Source organism: Palaemon carinicauda, chromosome 28 (genome assembly GCF_036898095.1).
Source record: "Palaemon carinicauda isolate YSFRI2023 chromosome 28, ASM3689809v2, whole genome shotgun sequence".
Classification (NCBI taxonomy): domain Eukaryota; kingdom Metazoa; phylum Arthropoda; class Malacostraca; order Decapoda; family Palaemonidae; genus Palaemon; species Palaemon carinicauda.
The window spans coordinates 28959870-28984148 of NC_090752.1; the positions used below are offsets into that span (position 1 = coordinate 28959870).

General features: G+C 44.9%; 1 protein-coding gene across 1 annotated transcript in view; it reads right to left on the bottom strand.

Moving 5' to 3' along the window:
- PolrMT (mitochondrial RNA polymerase) overlaps positions 1-24279 on the bottom strand; it is a 229510-nt gene that overhangs the window by 126559 nt on the left and 78672 nt on the right. The window contains 2 exon segments of the mRNA XM_068351814.1: positions 4888-5064; positions 20055-20219. Coding sequence (XP_068207915.1) covers positions 4888-5064; positions 20055-20219 — 342 coding nt within the window.

Sequence of the window (24279 nt, forward strand, 5' to 3'; positions counted from 1 at the left end):
AGCCTAGCCCTTTTGAGACTCAGCTGTGAGCCCAGGGATTGAATTCCCATTGATCTCTGAAGTCGTCCCCCTACTGGAAGCTCCTCATTGTTGCGAAGGACTAGCAACTTTAGTCCTCTTGTCTCTACTTCCTCGGCCTCTAGTTGGACTGCCTCTTCCAGACCTTCCCCTGTTACCGAAGCCCTTCTTATGAGCTTTGGCAGAGTGGAACGTGGTGGTAGCTCTCTTGTACACCGGGCTGAACGCTGGAGACTGTGAAACATACTGCTGGGGAACCGTGTACACAGCCTGATGGACGGCGACAACTGAGGCTGTCGCAACAGGAAAGCATTTCCTTTCCTTAAAGTGACTTCTGGGCCTCTTCCCCTTAGGTTAAGGTCCTTCATTGGGGGTAAATTTTCATTTAGAGGAAATACCCCACTAGTCGATAAGGCTCTTATTCTCCTGAGCTACTTTGTCCTTGACTTCTTCAACCAATTTTTTAGTGAAGATATTCTTCCCCCAAATATTGGAGTTGATCAGTTTTCTAAGTTCATGTCTGATCGTAGCAGTGGCTAGGACGCGTTCTCTACATGCTCCTCTGGCTAAGAAGAAAGCATGGAGATCCCTATGAAACATGATTAGGGGAGTCTTTGCCTAGACAGGGAAGAGATCAGATTTGGAATAGTTCCCAATAAGCATCTCTAGATAAGATTGGAAGGATAAAGAGGCAGAAAGTTTCTCTTAAGCTTCCAGTTCTCACTTCAATAGGGATTTGGGAGCTATAGACAGTTTCTCATTAAACCGTTTGTCCTTATCTAGTTTTCCAACAAGGAAGGTATGTTAGACGTCCTCCCAGATGTTCGAATCATAAGGAGCAGCTAGAGAGAAAGGATTACATTCCTCTAGCAGAGGGAAAGACTAGCTCTCCATTACTGCTTTCCTCACATTTCTCTAAACTCTTAAAAGGCAAAAGCTGAGGCTTAGGTAGAAAGTAAAGAGGTATTGGGAGCTGCACTCACCAGTTGTACAACCAATGATTCTTCCGAGGCTTCCATGGTTAGCAGGATCCTCTCCTTTTCTGATGAAACAGTAGTACACATGTCGTCCATGTCCAGGCTCTTGATTTGTAGAGCGTCTCGGACTTCATCATCTGCAGGATCTGTTGGTACCGGCGGGAATTGGACCGTCAGTAACTGGTGACCAAAAATGGAGGACACCTCAGCCTTGGAAAAGAGGAGGTCCTTTAGTACCAGAGAAGGGAGATAAGGGGCACCATTTTGAGAGCTCTTCTGGAAGCCTCTTACCCAGAATCGGACCGTCTTACGACTTCGATCTCGGACGTCCAAGGAGACGTCAGTGGCATATAACCCGGTTTGAAGGAGATCCATGCATGCCTTGCAGTCAGTAGGATCCCAGATTGCAGTGGACCCCTTGGAAACATGGTAACTTCCATGTTTCAGGCAGGTCTTGTGCCAACAGGGTAACTTGACCGGCCAGGTACAGGTGACCGTAGAACACTCCATGTCAACAGCGACCTATAAAGAGAAGAAAAGTAAATGAGTACAGTACATCATTAAAATATCATATCTCTGTAAAATTAAGGAAAAATAAAATTTATATATCCTATCCTAACTAATCCTACACCTAAAGAATGGCTACATCTAAAATATAACAGAACACATGCCAAACAGCTAAGAAATCTGAAATGATTTTTGAAGCATAACATAATGACAGTGTGGTAGGAATATGGAGGAAAGGATCACATCAAAGGAACACCAGATCCTCCACAGTAGGTCTATCAGAAAAGCTTAAGAAGGCAAGTTCACTCATCGTACTGCCTAGACCAGCAACAGCTGCCACCTAGGCAGCAGCGGCTGGGAAGCGGCAACTATTTTTGGCCAGAAAAGAATGACCTGTATATAACCCAGGCATGTCGATACAAGGCGGCAGAAGCATTGTAAAGTCAACAGGGAGAGAGTGGACAATCCCAAGGGAAGGGTCCACACTCAGGGGAAGTACAGGAGTGAAAGGCATATAAGAAAACCAGCCAGAACCTGTTCATTATCATTAACTTACATAAAGTGGGGGTGCCGCCCATAAAATAATGAGCCGTACAAGATGGCCAGGACACTAAGAATTAAAAATTCAAAGGGTGGCCTGACAACCAAGCAGGATCCAATCGACCAACTCCAGAGGACAATGTTCCACAGGTGTGGGATAGGAAAAAGCAGATGACTAGTCTAAGACTGCAGCTGAGGCAGTAAGGGGGTGACCCAAAGCCAACACACAGCCAGTTCTAGAAGAATTCAAGCTGACAAGACTGGAAGCAGAGACAGGAGGCAGCACCTCTCTCTTGATAGGCTAACCTGACAAGGGAGTCACCACTCCATAGTTAGAGGGATATCTTAAGCTGAAAAGAAACGAAGCAGAGATAGAAGGCGGCACCTCTGCCTAGATAGGCTAACCAGGCAAGGGAGTCAAGACTCCATAGCAAGAGGGATATAGCACAGGAAGAGAGGCAGCACACACAGGACAAGCACTGCCAAGGTGGCTGAGGAGTGACCCAAGGAGTACCAACTCCATGCCTAGATAGGGTTAGGCCATGGAAGAGCTATGTAGGCAAGCCTAGCCTCCTAGCAGGTGAGGAAAAGCTAAAAAGCTAGGGTGAGATGACTAAACAATAGGAACATACTTCTGGCCTAGATAGGGTTAGGCCATGATAAACTGTGTAGGCAAGCCTAGCCTCCTAGTGGATGCAGGAAAGCTCAAAAGCTAGGGTGAGATGACTAGACAAGAGGAACATAGTTCTGGCCTAGATAGGGTTAGGCCATGAGAGAACTGTGTAGGGAAGCCTAACCTCCTAGTGGATGCGGGAAAGCTCAAAGCTAGGGCGAGATGACTAGACAAGAGGAACATAGTTCTGGTACAGTCCGGTTATGGCCTAACTAGGAAAGGGAAGGGGCAGAGAAACACCCAAGGGTGGACTCCAAGGCGGCAGAGAGATTTCAACCAAGGGAGGAGAAAAGTTCATTTACCTAGGCCAGGAAAGATAGCCTACAAGTAGACACAATAACAGGCAAAAGGAAAGAGGAAGGAAGGGTGGTGATGGGATACAAGGCAGCACGGCAGGAAGCCCCAACAGCAACATAGAACAACAATGGTGTTCCAGAGTGGTTGACATGATAGGGAACAGTGGACAAGTCCTCACAACAAGGCATAGCCTACCAAAGACTAAAAGGGAAGCCTAATGATGGTCAAGGCGACACAAGGAGGTCTACTAGTAGGCATCAGAACTAAGGTAAGATGTTCTAATGGGTAAACATAAGTAGGCACAGGGAACAGGATCCCGAGACTTGTGCCGCCTCACAAAGAAGGATGGTGGGATACCATATACATACCACACTTTAGAACAATAAAATAACATATTCCTAAAGTAAATGACTAAATAACTAGAAGATTCCTTAGTGTTTAACAACATGAAAAATAGCGCCGAAAGCCTGACGGCTTCGCAACAATAAAAACATGCAACATAATAATAGAAAACTGGGTGGAGACACGAAATTCTCCAACACATGAAAGGGTGGATACTCAACTTAGTAGATGAGGAAGAAGTTGAAGCATCCATGATAAAAAGAAAAAACATGCAAAAAGCTAAGAAATCTAGCAATCGAATAGCAAAGATGGAGCTGCGAAGGAGAATGGATTAACAGGAAACGTGTTAGTTGTAGCTCATTGAGATCGGGAGTTGTAACAGCTCACTTGCCTATGTCCTTCCCTCTATCCTTAACTCTATTCGGGGAGGGATAGCCATGGCTTGTTCTTAACACGTCCCTGATTTATACACGATATCTCTCGGGATATTCGCTCCAGAGGTCAGAACTCTGCTGATATCTCCAAGGTAAAATTTCTCTGGTATATCACTCGCAGAAATATCCCAAGTAGAAGCTGCCAATGAGGAATTTCCATCAGGACAAAATGGCTCAAGCCCAAAATTTTACTGTATATTCTATAAAAAAAAACAAAAAAAACACAAAAGAGGTCGTGCTAGTGTATATGATTTGTTATTCGGCTATTAGGCTGTTAAGTAATTATCTTTATGGCAGCCTTATCTATTTACTGTGTATATGTTTTGCTATTCGGCTATTGAGTTGTTATGAAACTGTCTTTTCAGTCCTATCTATTCAATGTACAATCTCTGCCTGATCGGCATTCGTTATTAGACTGCTGTGTACTAGGTCGTGGTCTTTGTGTGTCTGCTTAACTGTAAATAAAGGCTCATTATTTCACTTGCGAGTATTGTGCATTGTTTATTGAATCCGACCCTTAACAACTTACTTGCGAAAAAAGATACGATATTATTATTTCTTATCAGATTTTTGTTTTAGACTAACTTCTTATGGTTAAGAAATACCAAGATAAAATTAACATCCTACTTGTCATATTTTTCAAGTACTAATAATGCTATTTTCTTTCCTTTTCTGCAATTTGCCTATACTCAAAACTTGAAAAACAAAGAAAAATTATTTCTGAGATGACTATAAATCAATAAAAAGGCCAGTTCATATACAAAACGAATAAATCAATTTTATTACAAGTACCAAGTAAAATTTGTTTGGCTGTGACCTCTCTTTTTATTAAATGTGATTTTTTTCATTAAAATGACACTTCCATGAAGTTGTTATAACTATTTTATTGTTTCATGGCACACATCTATTTTATAAAGATAAAAAATATTCATGGAACATATATATTACAAATATATTGGAAAGCATTCATGGAACACATCTATTACCAATATGTTGGAAAGTAAGTATTAAATATGGAATAAAATCTTCTTTACCATAAGCTCCCAATCTTACTTTACCTTTTAATGGGACATTATGGCAGTGACATACTTAATCTTACCTTACTAGTATACAGTGAGTCATTTAAACTGTTCAGTAAATTGCAAGAATATTCATATGTCTTCTGTTTCTTCTCTGGCCTAAAATTTGGATTTATACGATGTAATGCCCTCAAAATGTTGTCATATCCATTGTTGGCATATGTTACATCAGAAAACAGAGAATCAATTGTCACATTCTGAAATAAATAAAACCAGATTGAAGGAACATCAACACAATTTATAAATAAACACATATATTTACCCATAAATCTCATTACTAATAACATTTCTATATTCTCAGGAAACTTGTTCTAAGGATTGGTCCTTGAACATTAAGCAAAACCTAGAGCAAAGTGAAGTTACTTTGCAGGAACCAGTCATGGATAAAATACTTGAATCTAATGTCTTTAAATTAAAACACTCTTTAATAAACATGACTCTAGTAGAAATAACTAGAAGAAAGCACCATAACATGCCTCAAAATCTTGGATATAAAAAATCCGGTCATATATCGTCGTACATTCAAAGTTAGGAGCTTTCTCAGTTTCATACGGTGAAGAAAAAATGTGAAAGCTTCTAGCTTTAAATATACGATATATAAATAACAAATTTGGAAGTAATATGTTATTTTCATTAGTAAAATAAATTTTTGAATATACTTACCCGATAATCATGTAGCTGTCAACTCCGTTGCCCGACAGAATTCTACGGGAGGGATACGCCAGCTATCACTATACTAGAAGGGGGTGTACTCACAAGCGCCACCTGTGGCCAGGTACTACAGTACTTGTTGTTGTCGCCACCTCACTTTTTCCTCGGTCCACTGGTTCTCTATGGGGAGGAAGGGTGGGTCAATTAAATCATGATTATCGGGTAAGTATATTCAAAAATTTATTTTACTAATGAAAATAACATTTTTCAATATTAAACTTACCCGATAATCATGTAGCTGATTCACACCCAGGGGGGTGAGTGAAAAACCAGTGTACAAGACTAAAGGATAGCTAAGTATCCCGTATTTCATATAATCAGTTATCCACAATAACAATGAAATAATAAGTACCTGGTAAGGAAGTCGACTTGAACCGTTACTCTGCCTTTAATATGATCGTCTTCCTTACTGAGCGCAGCGTTCCTCTTGGAAGGCTGAATCAACTCAAAGGTGCTAAAGTATCAAGGGCTGCAACCCATACTAAAGGACCTCATCACAACCTTTAACCTCGGCGCTTCTCAAGAAAGAATTGACCACCCGCCAAATCAACAAGGATGTGGAAGGCTTCTTAGCCGACCGTACAACCCATAAAAAGTATTCAAGAGAAAGGTTAAAAGGTTATGGGATTATGGGAATGTAGTGGCTGAGCCCTCGCCTACTACTGCATTCGTTGCTACGAATGGTCCCAGGGTGTAGCAGTACTCGTAAAGAGACTGGACATCTTTGAGATAGAATGATGCGAACACTGACTTGCTTCTCCAATAGGTTGCATCCATAACACTCTGCAGAGAATGGCTCTGTTTGAAGGCCACAGAAGTAGCCACAGCTCCCACTTCATGTGTCCTTACCTTCAGCAAAGCAAGGTCTTCTTCCTTCAGATGAGAATGTGTTTCTCTAATCAGAAGCCTGAATAGTAAGAAACTGAGTTCTTAGAACTTGGAAAAGAAGGTTTCTTGATAGCACACTATAAGGCTTCTGATAGTCCTCGAAAAGGTTAAGACCTTTTTAGAAAGTACCTAAGAGCTCTAACTGGGCAAAGTACTCTCTCCAGTTCATTCCCCACCAAGTTGGACAGGCTTGGGATCTCGAACGACTTAGGCCAAGGACGTGAAGGAAGCTCGTTTAGCAAAAACCGAGCTGCAAGGAACATGTAGCCGTTTCATATGTGAAAACAATGATCCTGCTGAAGGCGTGGATCTCACTTACTCTTTTAGCTGTTGTCAAGCACACGAGGAAAAGAGTTTTTAACGTGAGGTCCTAAAAAGAGGCTGATTGGAGAGGTTCAAATCTTGATGACATAAGGAACCTTAGGACCACGTCTAGATTCCAGCCTGGAGTGGACAACCGACGTTCCTTTGAGGTCTCAAAAGACCTAGGGAGGTCCTGTAGATCTTTGTTGGTGGAAAGATCCAAGCCTCTGTGGCGGAAAACCGCTGCCAACATACTTCTGTAACCCTTGATCGTAGGAGCTGAAAGGGATCTTACTTTCCTTAGATATAACAGGAAGTCAGCAATCTGGGTTACAGTGGTACTGGTTGAGGAAACTGCATTGGTCTTGTACCAGCTACGGAAGACTTCCCCTTGAGACTGATAGATTCCGAGAGTGGATGTTCTCCTTGCTTTGGCAATCGCTCTGGCTGCCTCCTTCGAAAAAGTCCCTAGCTCTTGAGAGTCTTTCGAAAGTCTGAAGGCAGTCAGACGAAGAGCGTGGAGGATTGGGTGTACCTTCTTTACGTGAGGTAGACGTAGAAGGTTCACTCCTAGAGGAAGAGTCCTGGGAATGTTGACCAGCCATTGCAGTACCTCTAAGAACCATTCTCTCGCGGGCCAGAGCGGAGCCAACCAACGTCAGCCGTGTCCCTTGCGAGAGGAGAACTTCTGAAGTACCCTGTTGACAATCTTGAACGGCGGGAATGCATACAGGTCGAGATGGAACCAATCCAGCAGAAAAGCATCCACGTGAACTGCTGCTGGGTCTGGAATCGGAGAACAATACAACAGGAGTCTCTAGGTTATCGAGGTAGCGAACAGATCTATGGTTGGCTGACCCCACAGGGCCCAAAGTCTGCTGCAAACATTCTTGTGAAGGGTCCACTCTGTGGGGATGATCTGACCCTTGCGGCTGAGGTGATCTGCCATGACATTCATACCGCCCTGAATGAACCTCGTTACCAGCGTGAGCTTTCGATCTTTAGACCAGATGAGGAGGTCCCTTGCGATCTAGAACAACTTCCACGAAAGAGTCCCTCCCTGCTTGAAGATGTAAGCCAGGGCTGTGGTGTTGTCAGAGTCCACCTCCACCACTTTGTTAAGCTGGAGGGACTTGAAGTTTATCAAGGCCAGAATAACCGCCAACAACTCCTTGCAATTGATGTGAAGTGTCCTTTGCTCCTGATTCCATGTTCCCGAGCATTCTTATCCGTCCAAAGTCGCACCCCAGCCCGTGTCTGATGCGTCCGAGAGGAGACGGCGGTCGGGTTTCTGAACAGCCAAAGGTAGACTTCCTTGAGAAGAAAGCTGTTCTTACACCACGCGAGAAGACCTTCTCTCTTCGGAAACAGGAACTGAGACCGTCTCTAGCGTCATGTCCTTTATCCAGTGAGCAGCTAGATGATACTGAAGGGGGGGGGAGGTGGAGTCTCCCTAACACGATGAACAGGGCCAGCGATGAAAGTGTCCCTGTTAGACTCATCCACTACCTGACTGAGCATCGGTTCCTTCTCAGCATGCTCTGGATGCATTCTAGGGCTTGGAAGATCCTTGGGGCCGACGGAAAAGCCCGAAAAGCTCGACTCTGAAGATCCATACCCAGGGAGACAATGGTCTGGGATGGGACGAGCTGAGACTCCTCAAAATTGACCAGGAGGCCCAGTTCCTTGGTCAGATCCATAGTCCATTTGAGAATCTCCAGACAGCGACGACTTGTGGGAGCTCTTAAAAGCCAGTCGTCTGACGGAGCCGGACACAAGATCATGGTACTGCTGCACAGTCTGTGAACTGTCAACCATGGGGAAGCGAGGAAGTACAGTGACAACCCGAAGCTGTCTAGACTGTCTGGGTCGTACAGACAACTCCTTATCGGGTTGCTAAGGTTGCCGTACTGCGTCACAACAAGTCACTCCTGCTGGTTGTTGAACGTCTTCCCAGTGACACACTGACTCCGTAAACAAAAAATCCTCTAACAAGGACTAAGTTTGGACTGCATGTCTTGCAACACAGCTCAAGGACTATGGGAGCAGGTGTGGTAACAGACGGGATTAGCGACTGAAGTGGGACCATTACCTTCCCTGGAAGCATGTTATGCTTAAATAAAAGTCCATAGGAGGCTACGCAGCTAAAGGCTCCTCTCCAAATGACAGAGTCCTCAAGGGAATATCAGAAGGAGGGAGAAAAGCACTTTCTCATCTACAGGGACCATATCCGAGAAAAGCTAAGTTCTCTCAGTGAGGGTTACACTGTGCAAACGCAGTAGACTAGAAGGCAACGTTAAGAAACTGCTTGACAGTCTAGTGAGTTGGCAACAACCAAAGATGTGTGACTGAGAAGCATGCGGTAAGGTATGCAGAGCCTGTTGTATGCAGAGCATGCTGTAAGCAGAGCATGCTGTATGCAGAGCATGCTGTATGTAGAACATGCTGTAAGGTAAGCAGAGCGTGTTGCATGGCGTGTAACATTTCTCAGAAATTCCATGACCAGTGCTAGAGTGAGTAATATCGCATTACCGTCCATTGAAAGTGCACGTGCCGAGGGAATTGATTTAGACTGTTTTGTTGATGAATTTGATAGCCGGCATGATAATCGTAGAATTAAGCTACACTAAATGTACTATAATCTACTTCACCTCCGGAAAGGGAAACTCGCCCTGTTGGCAACACTGCATTACTACATGCATGCTTGCAAGGGGTTTAATATCAACATAATATTACCTTACATTCATAACTCATGATTTTTGCCATATTTTGCGATTTGTTAAAAATATATTGCAAGGAATACAAATATATTTTTAAATAAGTAATACAAATAACCTCCATTATCATAATGTTTGAAAATGGAGGTAAGGTATGCTGAACAGCAGAGTCAGAACGAGCTGGAACAACAATAGTTGTGGTTTCCTCTTCGAGACTCTGTTGAGGGAACACCTGAGGCTCAGTCTGCAAAGGCTGATCAAAAGAAGTAGCAGAAGGTAGGCGCATGGGTGGAGGAGGCTGACTCCTGGCATGAGTGGCTGAACTCAAGGGTTGCGCTTGCTGAGTGGTTGGCGGATGCGCAGTAGCAAGTTTCTGAGGAACGAGTTGAGGTTCCTGCGGTGTGAGCTGAGAGCGATGAGGTAGTGGCTGCGCAGAACGCAGTAAATGTCTCGCAAGTTGAGGCTCCTGAGGCGCAAGGCTAAGGTGTTGAGGTGCTTGCCTTGAGGAGGGTTGAGCTCGCTGCAGCGAGAGCTGAGGAGACTGACTCATGGATGGGAGAGGTTGTTGTACCTCAAGCGAGTGTTGCCTCACTGGTGGAACAGCAAGTGGAAGCGGAGGAAGAGAGGTATAAGCCTCCTGTTCCCATTGCTGAGGTTGCCTTAAGGAAGGCGGAGGGAGCTGCACACCACTGGGATCAGTAAACTCATAACGTGGCTCAACATCGTACGCCTGGCAGGTGGTACTGCGGTCAGGCGGAGCGAGCGCAGGCGGAGCGAGCGCAGGCGGAGGGAGCGCAGGCGGAGGGAGCGCAGGCGGAGCGAGCGCAGGCGGAGCGAGCGCAGGCGGAGCGAGCGCAGGCGGAGCGAGCGCAGGCGGAGCGAGCGCAGGCGGAGGCGCAACCTTCTCAGCCCGACACTCACGCATCAAGACCGAAAGTTGTGACTGCATGGACTGCAGTAGAGTCAACTTGGGGTCGGCAGACACTAAGGTCTGCTGAGGTAAAGCCCTAACAGCAGAGATCTGTTGCGGCAGAACCTTACTCCTCTTAGGCGGAGTGCATTCAACTGATGACTGCGGCGAGTCAGAGCTTTGAACTCTAACTTCGTACGTCTGGCATAGGTCTGGACTTTACGTTTAAGAGGTCTTGAGACCTGAGACCAGCGTTTTCTCCCCTAAATTTCTTCTGCAGACGAGCAAAATAAGGGCTCAATCGTCTGCGGGTGGGAGTGACGGTCTCTGTAAGACACGCCCGCAACCACCGAGGATACTTCTGTGCGCCGATCAAGGCCTGCCGAACCCTTTTGCCCTTCGACATTGCTTCTCCCCTGGGCTTGGGAGCTTGCAAGAGGTCCCGGACTGGGAGGACGACTGGCACGCACAGAAGTACCCTCACGCACAACACTGACACACTTTGCGCTAATCACTCACTTTGATTTTCTGTTTGCACTTATTTCACTGAACTCGAAACTTTAAGTGGTTTGTACCTGAAACACGCAATTCTATCCTTTCTCAAAAGTTAGTAATTGCGAAAACAGAATTACAATGTAACAGAAAAATCTAATGAAAGATAAATAATTTAGTGGCTGGAAAGAGACTAAACACTAGATCACTCTAGAAACGTTTACCTTCTTCCCCTAAAGAGACTAGGGAGAAGAGCAAAAACGATAACAACGTTACTCGCTTGAATGAAACGTTTATCCTCCTCTTTCTCCCTCCGTCTCTATCTCTCTCTCTCTCTCTCTCTCTCTCTTGACTTAGAACCTGAGAGAAGAGCCCAATCATATATATCGTTAAAACATATTATTTGTTAAAGGAAAAAACTGAAATATTTCCCAAAATGAAAAGTTCCTTTATTAGAATTAAAACCATTAAGTTAAGAAAGAATGAACAAAACGCTAGACACGGTTACTCTTACTGCAACGTGACACCGTGAAAATTCTTTCTCTATCGTAACGATAGAGCGCAAGTTGAACGTTCTGAACGTCAACAACTGCAGAGACAAAACAAAACGTTAGTTCAACTTTGAAAACAGTACGAGACTATCAAAGAAATTCTTTCAAAGACATTAAAATAGCATAATATGTTAACAGGTAAAACCGAAATGACGGGCTCAATGTTAATTAACTTCGGTACCAAGAAAAGACCGCCTACTATTAGGAAAGGTCGAATATAAACAAATATAAAAATTAATTTTAATAAGTTTATAATAAAAGTAAGTTAATCGAAGAGGCCTATAAAAGGCGGAGAGATATAAAATAAATCTATAACAAAACTAAGAAAGAGAGACTATACTCTCTTAGACACCAACACTTCCGTCTAAGGGAAGGGTCGGCCATTTAAAGGTGAAAGAGAGTTCATACTCTCTTCGTCACCATAAAAATAAATTAATTCCAAACGCTAGCTAAGCTAACAAAGAAGTTTCCAGTATAGCGAATAGCTGCAAATTTAGAGAAATACTTCACCAAACCGTGAACAATACTCCAAAATCATAAGCGTATCCAAGAACGTCTAGCCGGAAGCACGACAGAGGAAAAAGTGAGGTGGCGACAACAACAAGTACTGTAGTACCTGGCCACAGGTGGCGCTTGTGAGTACACCCCCTTCTAGTATAGTGATAGCTGGCGTATCCCTCCCGTAGAATTCTGTCGGGCAACGGAGTTGACAGCTACATGATTATCGGGTAAGTTTAATATTGAAAATTGTATTTTTCCTAACGATACAAACCTACAGCTACCTAAAAGGGATTCTCTTTTCGCAAGGCTGGCAGACTAGCCATAAAGACTTTTATGCAAGGTGGCAACCACCCAACCGCTAGTTAGCTAGGATGGGGAAGGGTAGCCGGTAGGTAGCCAGTTACCCCTCTCACTCACACATAAGTGAAACCCAGTCACTTTTTTATTGCAGACAGGACTTATGGGAGACAGGTGATGGCAGGATAATTTGTATAAATAGCTACTGGTTTATATCGTTAGGAAAAATACAAATTACTTCTAAATTTGTCATTTGTTTCCACGCTCTACAAACCTTACGGTATTTAAAAGGGATGACTCACCGATTGAGAAGATGGAAGTGTGGCTTTACAGTTTCCAGGTTGTCATCAGAGGGGTTGGTTTGCAAACCAGAAGCAAGCCAGTTATGCACCTCTTATTAGAGGGTGTCAGTCATCCTGTCCCAAGTGGCTCAACATGAGAAGAGGTTTCAGCGGGGACCAGTCCTCTATTAGAGAGGGGCTGCCTCTTTTTAGGAGGGCGTACACTTGTCAGTGAGGGTTAGTTACCCTCCCACCGACGACTCCAATGTCTGGCATCACCCATTACCCACAAATATGGGGGACTTAAAACCGGATCAATGGAGCCTGGCTCTTAACGCACTAAGTCTGCACCCAATAGGGTCTGCCAGCGGGTGATGGCACCTAAATTTGAAGCATATAAAACCTGGTCAACGTTCTAACAATGGTCGTCAACAAAATTCGGATAGAGTAAAAAGAGACAAAAAGGATATAAAAACAAAGGCTACTTGAGGTCCAGTCTTAGTCAGGTCTTTCAGAACTGGCCTTAGTGATATGGCTAAACCTGCCAGGAAGGATAATCATCCCACCACCATTGCCCAGCCCATCACTGAGACTCTCAAGCCCCTCTACTGCAACAAAGTGCTGGACCATCAGAGGGGCCTTCCTGGGAGCTGTCTCCGGGTCAGACAACCCATTGATAGCCCTCAGGCAAGCTATGACTTACCAGGTGTATTCAGATTCCTTTCACTCTGCTTCGGAATGGAATTATTTACAACTCGCTGTCTTACGGATATAGTCGATATCAGAGTTCATGTCGTCATTCACCTCCAAGCTCTCGCTCATAGGAGCCTGGGATGGGTCGAGTTCGTCAATAGAAGGAACATCTCTTGAAGCTCCTGCTACTGGGGAAGATCTCCTTGCTCTCTCTTGCATGAGAGCTGCCCGTGCCTTTGAGTCCTTAGGGATTGTCTTGGCATCCTTAGACTCTCTGCAAGATGGTAAATACTCCTCCAGCAAGGAAGGTCTAGAAAGTGCCTACTGTTCTGTAGAGGTCTGAACCTCTTTTGCAAGAGGTTCCTCATCCTCCGGAAGTGGTCTGGAGACAGGTTGTAACTCAGGTGGAACTACCTCTATAAGCAAAGTCCTGAGCACGAGCGAGATCTCGCAATGAGAGCCTATGCCCCTGCTCGAAAGAGGGTGAAGTGGAGTCCACTTCAGCATCCTTCTATTCTTCTTCGTCATCTCCACTGGTTTAAGTTCCAGGCAGGAGTGATCCTGCTGAACCCTTCGCGTCCCCTTTGGGGCTCCTCGAGATCTTTCGATTGGGAGAAGAGCTCTCCTAGATGCAGGTCTCCTCCTTGGGTCAGTTGAGAAAGCAGAAGATGAAAAAACTGACTTCTCCAGAGGAATCCTAGGAGTAGAGGCTATTGCTGACCACTGCATCAGTGGTTGCTGCATTGGCTAGTTCGTGTACACCATCGCTTGCTTGACGGCTTTGATGAGGTGGTTGAACCCTGATGGCTGTTTTCTTACAATTGACAGATCTAAGGTGTTCATGGGAAAGCCTTGAGGTGGAAAATGCTTCCTTGAAGGACACTGCCTCAGATCCTAAAACTAAGGTTGAGAAGGAAGGGGAACACGCATCTGAAGGTTCTCCTAAGTGACCCACCTAGGGCGGTCTGAAAAGATAGGCACGCCAGCATACTTGTTATGTGGCTCCCTGAAGCCTTCTGGAAAAGGAATGGTCCGTCCGGTTCTAGCTGGTGATGTTAGAGACTTATCCACTAGAATTATATAATCTCAGACATTCCATTGGGGAGCTGGTTCATCGTTGCTCGCAGGAGCGTGTGAAGCGCCCACGGAAACCTCAGTTTCATGCATGGGCGCGTGTGATCCATGTGCGGGAAATGAAGAGCGCGGTAGAGAAGGTAGGGCAGGTCTCGGATACCTACGAGTTGGAGATCTGTGATCACGCGCTGGAGATCGACGAGCAGATGAACAGCGAGAGGGCGAGCGTCAATGTGTAGGGGAGCGGAGCGTCGGCAAGTGACTCGTTGGCAATCAACGCATTGGCAAGTGACAAGTTAGCGAGCGGCACATTGGAGAGTGTCGCGCTGGAGAGGGACGCATTGGTGAGTGTCGCATTAGAGAGCAACGTGTTGGCGAGCGACGCAGAGTAGGGGGCCAAGTAGTAGCGCAACGCACTGGAGAGCAACGCATTGGCAATCGACGAGCAGGAGAAAGGTAACAAGCTGGCAATTAGCAAGCAGGTGAAGGACGCAAGCGGCGGGCAGGAGAGTGTCAAACTGGTGATCGGCGAGACGCCGAGTAGTGTCGAGGCGAAGGGTGAGATAACAAGGGGAGCACCGGAGATTGTTGAACAGAAGAGCGTCCAATCAATGGCGAGATGACGAGGGGTGCGCCGGATATTGCTGAACAGGAGAGCATCGTCTGGTGGGAGATTATCTAGAAGGGTGAGATGGCGAAGGGCAAGATGGTGAGCGGCGTGTTGAAATATCACGCGCTGGTGAACAAGCTGTAATAGAACAAAGATTACGAGGAGCCGCGTGATCCCGTGAAGAACAGCTAGATAGCGAGCGTCCAGTCAGAGAAAGGCAATCGTCAGCAGCACAAGAACAATGGACAGCAGAGCGTCGAACATGAGCCGGCAAGTAACGATCACGAGATATTAGATGACGAACACAAGCCATAGAGTTACGATCCCAAGAATACCCACGAAAAAATCATCGATCTCATCAACTGTAGGGTTACCTGACGGAAGGGTAACCGTAGAGGACTATGGTCCCTAGAAGACAAAGAGATCCGAGAATTTCAGGTCTCGTCGTCTGCAGGAGGTAGTTGATGAGTGGGCGAGCGGGAGCGCAGATCATAAGGGCACATAGGACTGATTGGAGCAGAAGGTGAGACATGGGCCTCGCACATAGCCAGGAGAAGGAGCACCTCCTTGGAAGGAGGCCCAGCTACACCCAATGACAGCCAAGCCTACAGCACATCTCAAAGGGAGAAGCATTCACCCATGGGTGGGGGCAAAGTTGCTTCTCTAGGGGAAGCAACGTCCCCATGACCCGGAGATTGCCCTAGCGTTAGTTGGCCTACACTCCTACTCAACACTTCCTTGGAAGAGGCAGAATGTGAGCAAGAGCTTCGGGAAGAGATCGGGGGGTGAGAGAAGACGTACAAGGATTCTCCGCCCTTGAGGAAGACCCCAAAAACGAAGAATCTCTTCTAGACTTCTTTCGCTGGCGCCCAAATCTCTCTCAGTGGGAAGCAGACCACTCCCTACAATCCCCGCAAGTAGAACCCTGCTCGCAACGAAGTCCTCTGCAAGTCGGACCCAATGAGTGGGGTAGGTCTTCACCAAGGAAATGAATTTGCTGCAAGAGCACCCTTTCCAGTCCAGGACAATTAACACATGAGGAACATCAAAAGAAACACACACGCCTGAAAGAGAAAAAGCAAAGAAAAGCCATTAATTATAATGGCCAAGTCTTTGAGGACACAGAGCAGACATGTCCGTTCTCCTCAAGCCAGAAGAAAAAAGTTACACGGTTCCACTGGTGTGTTAGTGAGAGGGGTAACCGGCAACCAACCGGCTACCCCTCCTCACCCCAGCTAACTAGTGGTCGAGTGGTTGCCACTTCACACAAAAGTCTTAAGGGCTAGTCGTAAGGTTTGTCGAGTGTCAGAACAACTGTTAATCTAATACCTACTAATAAGATTAATTTTTACTCGGTTGAACAATACAAACTACTGTAATTCAATAAAAAGTGTTACAAACAAAGACTTTCATTCTCACTGGTAACATCAATTTTGGTTTATATGAAAACGTTAATCCATTTCAAGATGATAAAAACATTTCTAAGTTAAGATTTAAGGAAGGTGTACTTTTCAGTGGAGTAGTTACAAAGGATCAAAATGAGGAAAACCTTGAATGATTTTCACTACTGACAGATTAATTAAGCTGGCCATAAACCTGTTAATTTACCTCTAAAAGCTAATTACAGTAATATGTGATTCAGAAATTTAAAATGGTTAAGAAAAAATTAACTGAAAAAGAAATTTCTTATAATAATATCAATTATTCATATACCTCCATGTTCCCAGTGCAAAAGTGGGTCAAAAGTACTCTAGAACCAAACTGATTGGTTCCTTTTTATCCCTATACATGTCAATCTACCAGGTTTCGTACGGGAGAGAAGGAAATTACTTCAGCAACCTCCTATCTGTCATCATTGGGATGAATAGGTTTATAGGGTCTGGCCTGTCCAAGAAGATTGGTACAAGGTTAAATAGAGGAATACCTTCCTCCGAAGGGGATAGCCGTCCAGCATAATATACCTGGCGTATGATGACCAATGGGTTGGCATAATATTCCATCATCCTCCCCCTCATCTAGGAAGTATTGGAAAGAACTTCTCTAAGTTCTAAAGAATGGAGCTCAGAAGTGATGTTTACCAACATTAAGTCAGATCCAGCAAATAATGCTTCGCTTGCTGTCCCTCATTGAGAGGCAGAAAGAATGGAGGTGAAGAGCCAGTTATTCTGCCTTCATTCCAGGCTTACATCTGTCCATTACCACAGACAAGATGCTTATCATCCTGTATGGGATCTGCCACCACAAGACCAAGTACAAAAGCATCAATGGACTTATGGGTGAGTACTCCTGTAGATTAAATGCCATGAAGGTGTTTTGGCCATACGCACACCAACACTTGCAACACCTGGCAAACAGCAAGAATCCTCTTAAAGGTAAGGATGGGGAACCATGGACTTCCAAGATTCAGTCGTAACTGGTACCTTGACTCTCTCAGCAGTCAAGGTGTATGAATTACGGTGTAACTTGCAAAATCAGAAAGAGACCATGTTCTAGACACCTTTTCCTAGGTTCTGCCAATACCAAGGAAGAGTTGCTAACACACTGGTATGAGAAATCGGATCTTCAGATACTGTAGTACCGAAGAGCACTCAAAGAATACAAAAGCATTTCCTCTCCGTGCCACTCGAAACTTCACCATAGAGGGGATGGAGAGAGGCTTGAACCTGGAGTTGTGCCCCAACAGGTTTCAATTTTGGCCATGTGCCAACACCAAACAAAGGATCTCTTTCCTTCTCTCAGAGAGACTATATAACTTGCCTAAACTCTTCCCCGATAATAAGGTAGCAGACAGTCTTGAAAGTCAGGATCTTGACTGATCAGCAAAACTGCTTGAAGGTATTCCCGAGCACAGGCAACTTCTATGAGGAGAGGTTCATCTCATTCTGTCAAATGATCATGCTCAAGTCTGAGCTGTAGCCTTGACAGCAGTGACTAAGAGGAGATCCCCTAAGCAAGGAAAATGAATAAATCCACGATTTCCTCTAGAGATGAAATGACCAGAGAAGAATTCCTTCTATGACATCAATTGTAGAGGATAATCCCCTTTCCCTGGGTGGGTGAAGGCCATGAGAGTTCTCTCAGGATTTCAACAAGGTAAAATGGGATACCATTCAGCACGAGGCCATCTGGAAGCAACCAGGATCAACCTAAGTCCCAATATAATCTCTTGCTTCAGATCCATTACAGCAATCAACAGCCAACATTCACTTCCTGCATAAACAAAAATGAAAAAGTTCAGTTAATGTCCATACTTGAAACCTAAACTCAAGAGTAGGGCTCTTCCGACAGGTGGTGGGGCCGGGCTTCTCACCCCCTGTCACTAAGTATCTCGTAACGAATTCAACAGCCATTTAAGCTGGCACTAAAATTATCTCCATACTTAAAGGACAAAAGGTTTGTATATGCATCGAAACATAATTTACATTTACAGTAGAAAATTCAAATATATTTCTTGTATTTTCAACTTGTCACACAGAGACAAATCACCAAGTTATCGACCAATAAGAGACCGAGGATTGTATTCCCAATTGCGCTTATGCAAGGAAATATCTCGACAGTCGTGCAAGCAAGGAGACCAAGGGTTGGTTCCTCTCACCTCAGTTTCTCTATCCAATAAACGCGATGGAACTTACCAAGAACCATCATCCTTCACTTAAATACCAATATAAGAGGTGTTATTTGTACAGCCAGGAAATGGGTGAGGAAAAGAGTGGAGCCCTTCATCAGGACTGAAAGTCTGTGTGCTTGGTCCCCTACAAGACCGAGCACCATTAAAGGGAGCATACACTCCTATACCGAGGCAATGAAATGCCTTTCCTGATTACGTCTGATCTCAGTACCGCACCTTCTTTCTCTCGTGTGCGAGCCGAGAGATAACTACATGTCTCATGTGACTCTTTTTTAGATTCGTCTGGCATTCAGGAAAAGGGGAAGAAGGACAGAACCATTCATACCAAATGATAGTGGGTATGCTTAGTCCAGCATGTGACCACTCAATGGTAGCAAAGACGTACACACCTGTATAGCATATCTAGACACTATCCCTGTCTGACCTGTCTGAGTTGGTTTGCAGTACCACACCAACTCCTACGAAAGTAAAGAGAAACTGGTCATAGTCTCCTGTGATTCTTATCGATCAGTCTTCTTGGACTTCATCAATGAATTCTTCTTGGGAAAGGTAGCAGTGACCAAAGAATCTAACCTTCAAGGTCAAAAGGCTTGGGGCCAATGAAGAACCTCCCACAGAGGAAGAGGCCACAGGGGCTATTTCAACTGCAACTGAGATTACATCTACAGGTGCCACGCTCTTCAGTGCTTACACAGGTGTAGTAGGAAATGGGATAGATACAAAAGGGAAGCCCCAGAGGTTTGGGCAGCATCCAGCACATTCAAGAGCTTTCTCGCCAATGGAGCACCAGCGATGCCAAAGGAAGGCCCCAACTTCCTATGGTCAAGGTCATCGTCATTGGTCAGTACAGCCACAGGAGACACTGAAGGAAAAGGCAGTGGAGTACTACCTTCATTAAAGGGAGGAAGAAATGGAGCTATAAATCTTTTGCTGTTAGTTTCAGCATTGACATGGCTGATACCGAAATGTTTTCAGCAAACCCCTCCTACCATAGAGAAAGCTACAACCTACTGTACAACCGTCACAAGGGGATAATTTCAAACTCATGAACCCAGCAAAGGGCACACAGAACATAGGGCTCAACTGCCGGTTTCAACATAAACCTGACATATTTTTTACCAGGTTTACCCGAACACAGCAGCATGTCTTCACACTTATAAAAAATGCTAATTCTTGCTGACTGTAGGCTAGTATGATGCTTCTCTGCCACCCGCCTGTAGTTAAAACTGCCTCATTAAATTTTAACGACATTCCGACTTTGATGATGTCATAATCCTATCAAAAGACAACAGTTTGTATTCAAGTAGAAAAGAAAAATTCATTGTTAGGATGAAAATGGGAACAAAACATATTCTTTGTCCCCTCCCATAAGCTACAAAGCAAATCTAAAGACATCTGGATTGGAGAAACCTAACAGTAAATAAAATGAAATTTGAACTTTTTGTCATTAGACAAGGCTAGCCAAGCAGTGTGCTTGACAAATACCAGTCACATATAAATCAAATTATTTTCAAATATATTAACTACTTACTGTGTTTTTCATAGAATCAAGGATGGTCTGAATATTATTGGTATTAGTAACTGATATTGGTTGACGACCAAGGTAGTTGAGGAAAGGTGCAAAAGTCTGTGCATTCATTTCAATCTTGTCTTGCTCCAACAGGTTTCTCAGCTCTTCCATCTTCCCATAATTACCCTGCAAAATGACAAAATTCAAAGATAATTTCTATTTTCTCTAACTAATACGAACCTGGAGTTATTCATTTGGATTATATTTTGGTGAGGCTGGAAGGTAGCCATTAGACTTGAAGTGCGAGGTGGCAACCCTACCTAACCGCTTCAGCGGGTAGGCTGGGGGTGGCTGGGGGCTACCTAGCCACCTCTATATATATACTCTCACAGCTGTGAGCCATGTCCCTTTCGATAGTAGGCAGGACTTCTGGGGGGCCAATTTATATAATTAACTACAAGTTTGTATTAGTTAGGGAAAAATACAAATTACTTGTCATTTGTTCCCATACTAACAAACCTTCCATTATTTACTAGGAAAACTCACTCTTAGGTGCATGGAAGTCCTAATTCTGACATAGACATTGACCCGGTTTTACCTAGCACAGTATAGGACAGTGGTTTAGCACCTCGCTAAAATATACAAAGTGAGTATAATAGCGGCCCGCGAAATTCAATGTAATGAGACTTTGTCGTCTTGTATAAACACATTCCGAGTTTATATAGAAGTAAGACGTTTCCCATTGCTTACCTCGCAGAAAACAACGGGGACATAGACAGTATATAACTTTATGACTTATACAATACTAGGCTACACAAGGGAAGTGATAATTACCTGCAGAGGTCGAAGCCAGCTTGCAGAGGGAACCGTGGTGCTCTGCCCCAAGGGAGGGGAAGATTAAGAAAGGAAAAGCCATACATACATTCATCTCAGTTTTAACCCAGGTTATCAATGCCCTCAACCAACTGCTACATGTCCATCAAGGAGCCTGAGGTATTCTTAAACCACATGTTGAGCAGCCACCACAGGACTGATAGTGAAAGTATGAAGCCTCCTGTGGGTCACGTCTTTTAGATAATGGGCTGTGGAGGTAGTCTGTCTCTTCCACACACTCGCTTGTAGTACTTGCAACACGGGAAATTTGCTTTTAAATACCATGGACGTACTAATGCCACTGAGATCATGGGCTCTAGGTCATCGAGCAGGAGGAGGTTGAAAAGCCAAGGCTCTTTTGATCACCTAGAGAACACATGAGGAGATAGTGTTCTTAGTAATCCTCCTCTTTACCCTACCTGGTGTTAGTCGAGACAATGTTTACTGCAATGCGTTCAAGATAGTACCTCAAACTCCTCACTGGGAATAGTAACAACTGAGCTGGGACATTGGTTACAGAACGAAGACTCGCAATCTGAAAGGGCCCACATCTAGGGTCCAGTACCCTAGGATTTTGAGTAATAGCAATAAACTCAGGGACAAAGCTGAGTGTCACTTCCCCCCTTCCCCTTGAATGGACGATGTCATACGAGATGCCATGAAGTTCGCTGACTCTCTTTGACGAGGCTAAAGCGAGCAGGAACGCCACTTCAAAGTGAGATTTCAGTCAGTTGCATGGCGTAATGGTTCGTAGGGAGGTCCTTTTAAGGATCTCAAGACGCGAACCACGTTCCAAGGAGGAGGCATAATCTCTGACTGAGGGCAAGTGATTTCATAACTCCGTATGAGTAAATAAAACTCCCACGAAGAGGAAATGTCAACTCCTTTCAGCTTATAGGTGAAGGCTCAAGGCTGACTGATAGCCTTTCACCACCGAGACTGAAAAAGCCTTTCCTACCGAAGGTATGCAAGGAACTCCGCTATTACTGGTATAGAGGCATCGAGAGGAGAGATATTCCAACCACAGAAGACTCTCCTTTTGCCTGGTAGACTGAGGCTGAGGACTTACGCAAGTAGCTGGACATTCTTTTCGCAACTTGTCGTGGAGAGCCCTTCTGAGAGAGGAGACACTGGATAGTCTCCACGCGTAAAGTCGAAGCAACTGCACGGTTCTGTGAAAGATGTTTGTATGTGGTTGTTTGAGTAGATCTGGTCGTGAAGGAAACTCTCTCTGTTGATCTACCTAAAGTTGCAGGAGGTCCGGAAACCACTCTGCATGATGTCATTTCGAAGCTACAAGGGTTATCAATAGATCTTTGGACGCTCTGGTTTTGTTGAGCAGTCTTCTTTTCAGACAAAATGGGGGGATAGGCGTACACGTCGATGTTGTCCTACCGTTGTTGAAATGCATCTTGCCATAGGGCCTGAGAGTCCAAGACTGGAAAACAGTGCAATGGATGCTTTCTGTTCAGAGATGAGGGGAACAGGTCTAAAGTCGGGGAACCCCACAAAGTCAGGAATTTGTTGGCTATCTGACGATTCAAAGACCATTCGGAGCTTATTGTCTCGCTCTGCTCAGATTGTCCCAGAGCACATTCCTCTTGCCTGGAGTGAAGCGAGTGGAGAGAGAGACACGGAATGTTCTTCTGACCATCAGAAGATCTTGACTACAAGATGGCAAAAAGGTACCACCTTATTTGTTTATGTAAGAGACTACTGTGGTGTTGTCGCTCATCAAAACCAGAGTGACCAGTCAGCAACTGTTGGAACTGATGAAGAGCTAGGTATGCTGCTCTCATCTCTAGAAGATTTATGTGCTGGTACCTTTCTGAATCTGACCAGAGGCCAGAGATCATGTGAAGCAGCAAGTGAGCCCGCCACCCTTCTTTTGATGCATCTGTGAGGAGCATCAAATCCGGAGGAGAGACTAGAAGATCCTGACCCCTGCGAAGGTTTTCGTCTGCCATCCCCAAATACAAGTTCGTTAACTGATCCGGAGTAATAGGAACTCGAGTACCCGGTAGATCTGAGTATTGGTTCCACACAGACTTTACCTGCCACTGCAGGGATCTTATCCTGAGGCAGCCGTTCGGAACTAGACGGAGGAGAGAGGTTAGGTGACCTAACTCTCAACCAACGAGAGGCTGGAAGAACTTCCTTTCTGAGGAAAGGTGAAGCCACTTATCTCAGTTTGTGTACTCTCTCATCTGATGGGAAGACTTTCTCTTGGATGGTGTCTATCATCATACCGAGGTATACCAGTCTTTGAGAAGGTAGCAGTGATGACTTTTAGAGATTTATCATGTCTCGGTGATGAAGAAGGGTCGTCTCCAAGTCTGCCAGGATTAGCCAGCTATCCAGGTATCTGAGGAGATGGATGCCGCTCCAGTGAGCCCAAGATGACACTAGGGTGAACACACTGGTAAAGACCTGAGAAGCTGTCGCAAGACCGAAGCATAGAACCTTGAACTGGTATATTTTGTCTTCGTGTATGAAACTTAGATACTTCCTTGAAGATGGATGGATTGGGATCTGGAGGTATGTGTCCTTTAGATCTAGTGTGCACATGAAGTCCCTTGGTCGAACCACCTGAATGACAGTGTCTGCCGTCTCCATTCTGAACTAAGTCTGTAGCACAAACTTGTTCAGAAGGGAAATTTCAATGACTGGTCTCCAGCCTCCAGTCTCCTTTTTTACTAGAAAAATAGGACTGTAAAAGCCAGGGGACTTGTTAGCAACCTCTTGGAGAGTGCCCTTCAGCAGCATTGTCTGGACTTTGGCCCTGAGGGCCAGCTCCTTTTGCATAGAAGCTTAGATGCACTGGATTCCGAGTCAGAGGAAGGAAAGATTGAATGAACGGGACGCAATACCCTAGAGCGATCACTTCGACAACCAGGAATCTGCCCCGTGTAACTGCTACCTCTAGTGGGAGTGACCACCTTGGCCACTGTCCTTCCCTCCATTCTTTCCTCTGAAGGACTTGTTCCCTTTCTGGCCTCTCGACTAAAAGGGCCGCTTAGATACATTAGTAGGTCCTGAGGACCAAGAGGTTGAAGGATGAGAAGAAGGTGCTTGCTGACTGCAAGAAGACTGGGAAGGTCTTCTATAGGGCCTCGATGTCATAGCCCTATGGAGGAGAGAATCGATTGACAATTTCCTCCATCGTTCAGCAGCCCTTTCTATCTCCTCTGGAATGAAAAGAGAAGAACCCTAAAGGGTGGAATTCCTCAACCGGGAGACTTACACCTTCGGCAACTGCTTGTAGTATTTCCCAATGACGGTATCCCTTCTCTTGTGTACAGCGTTCGCCCACAAGTTGACAGTGCGATAAGAACTCAAGAGTTCGGGTACCCGACAAAACGAAAGACTCCAA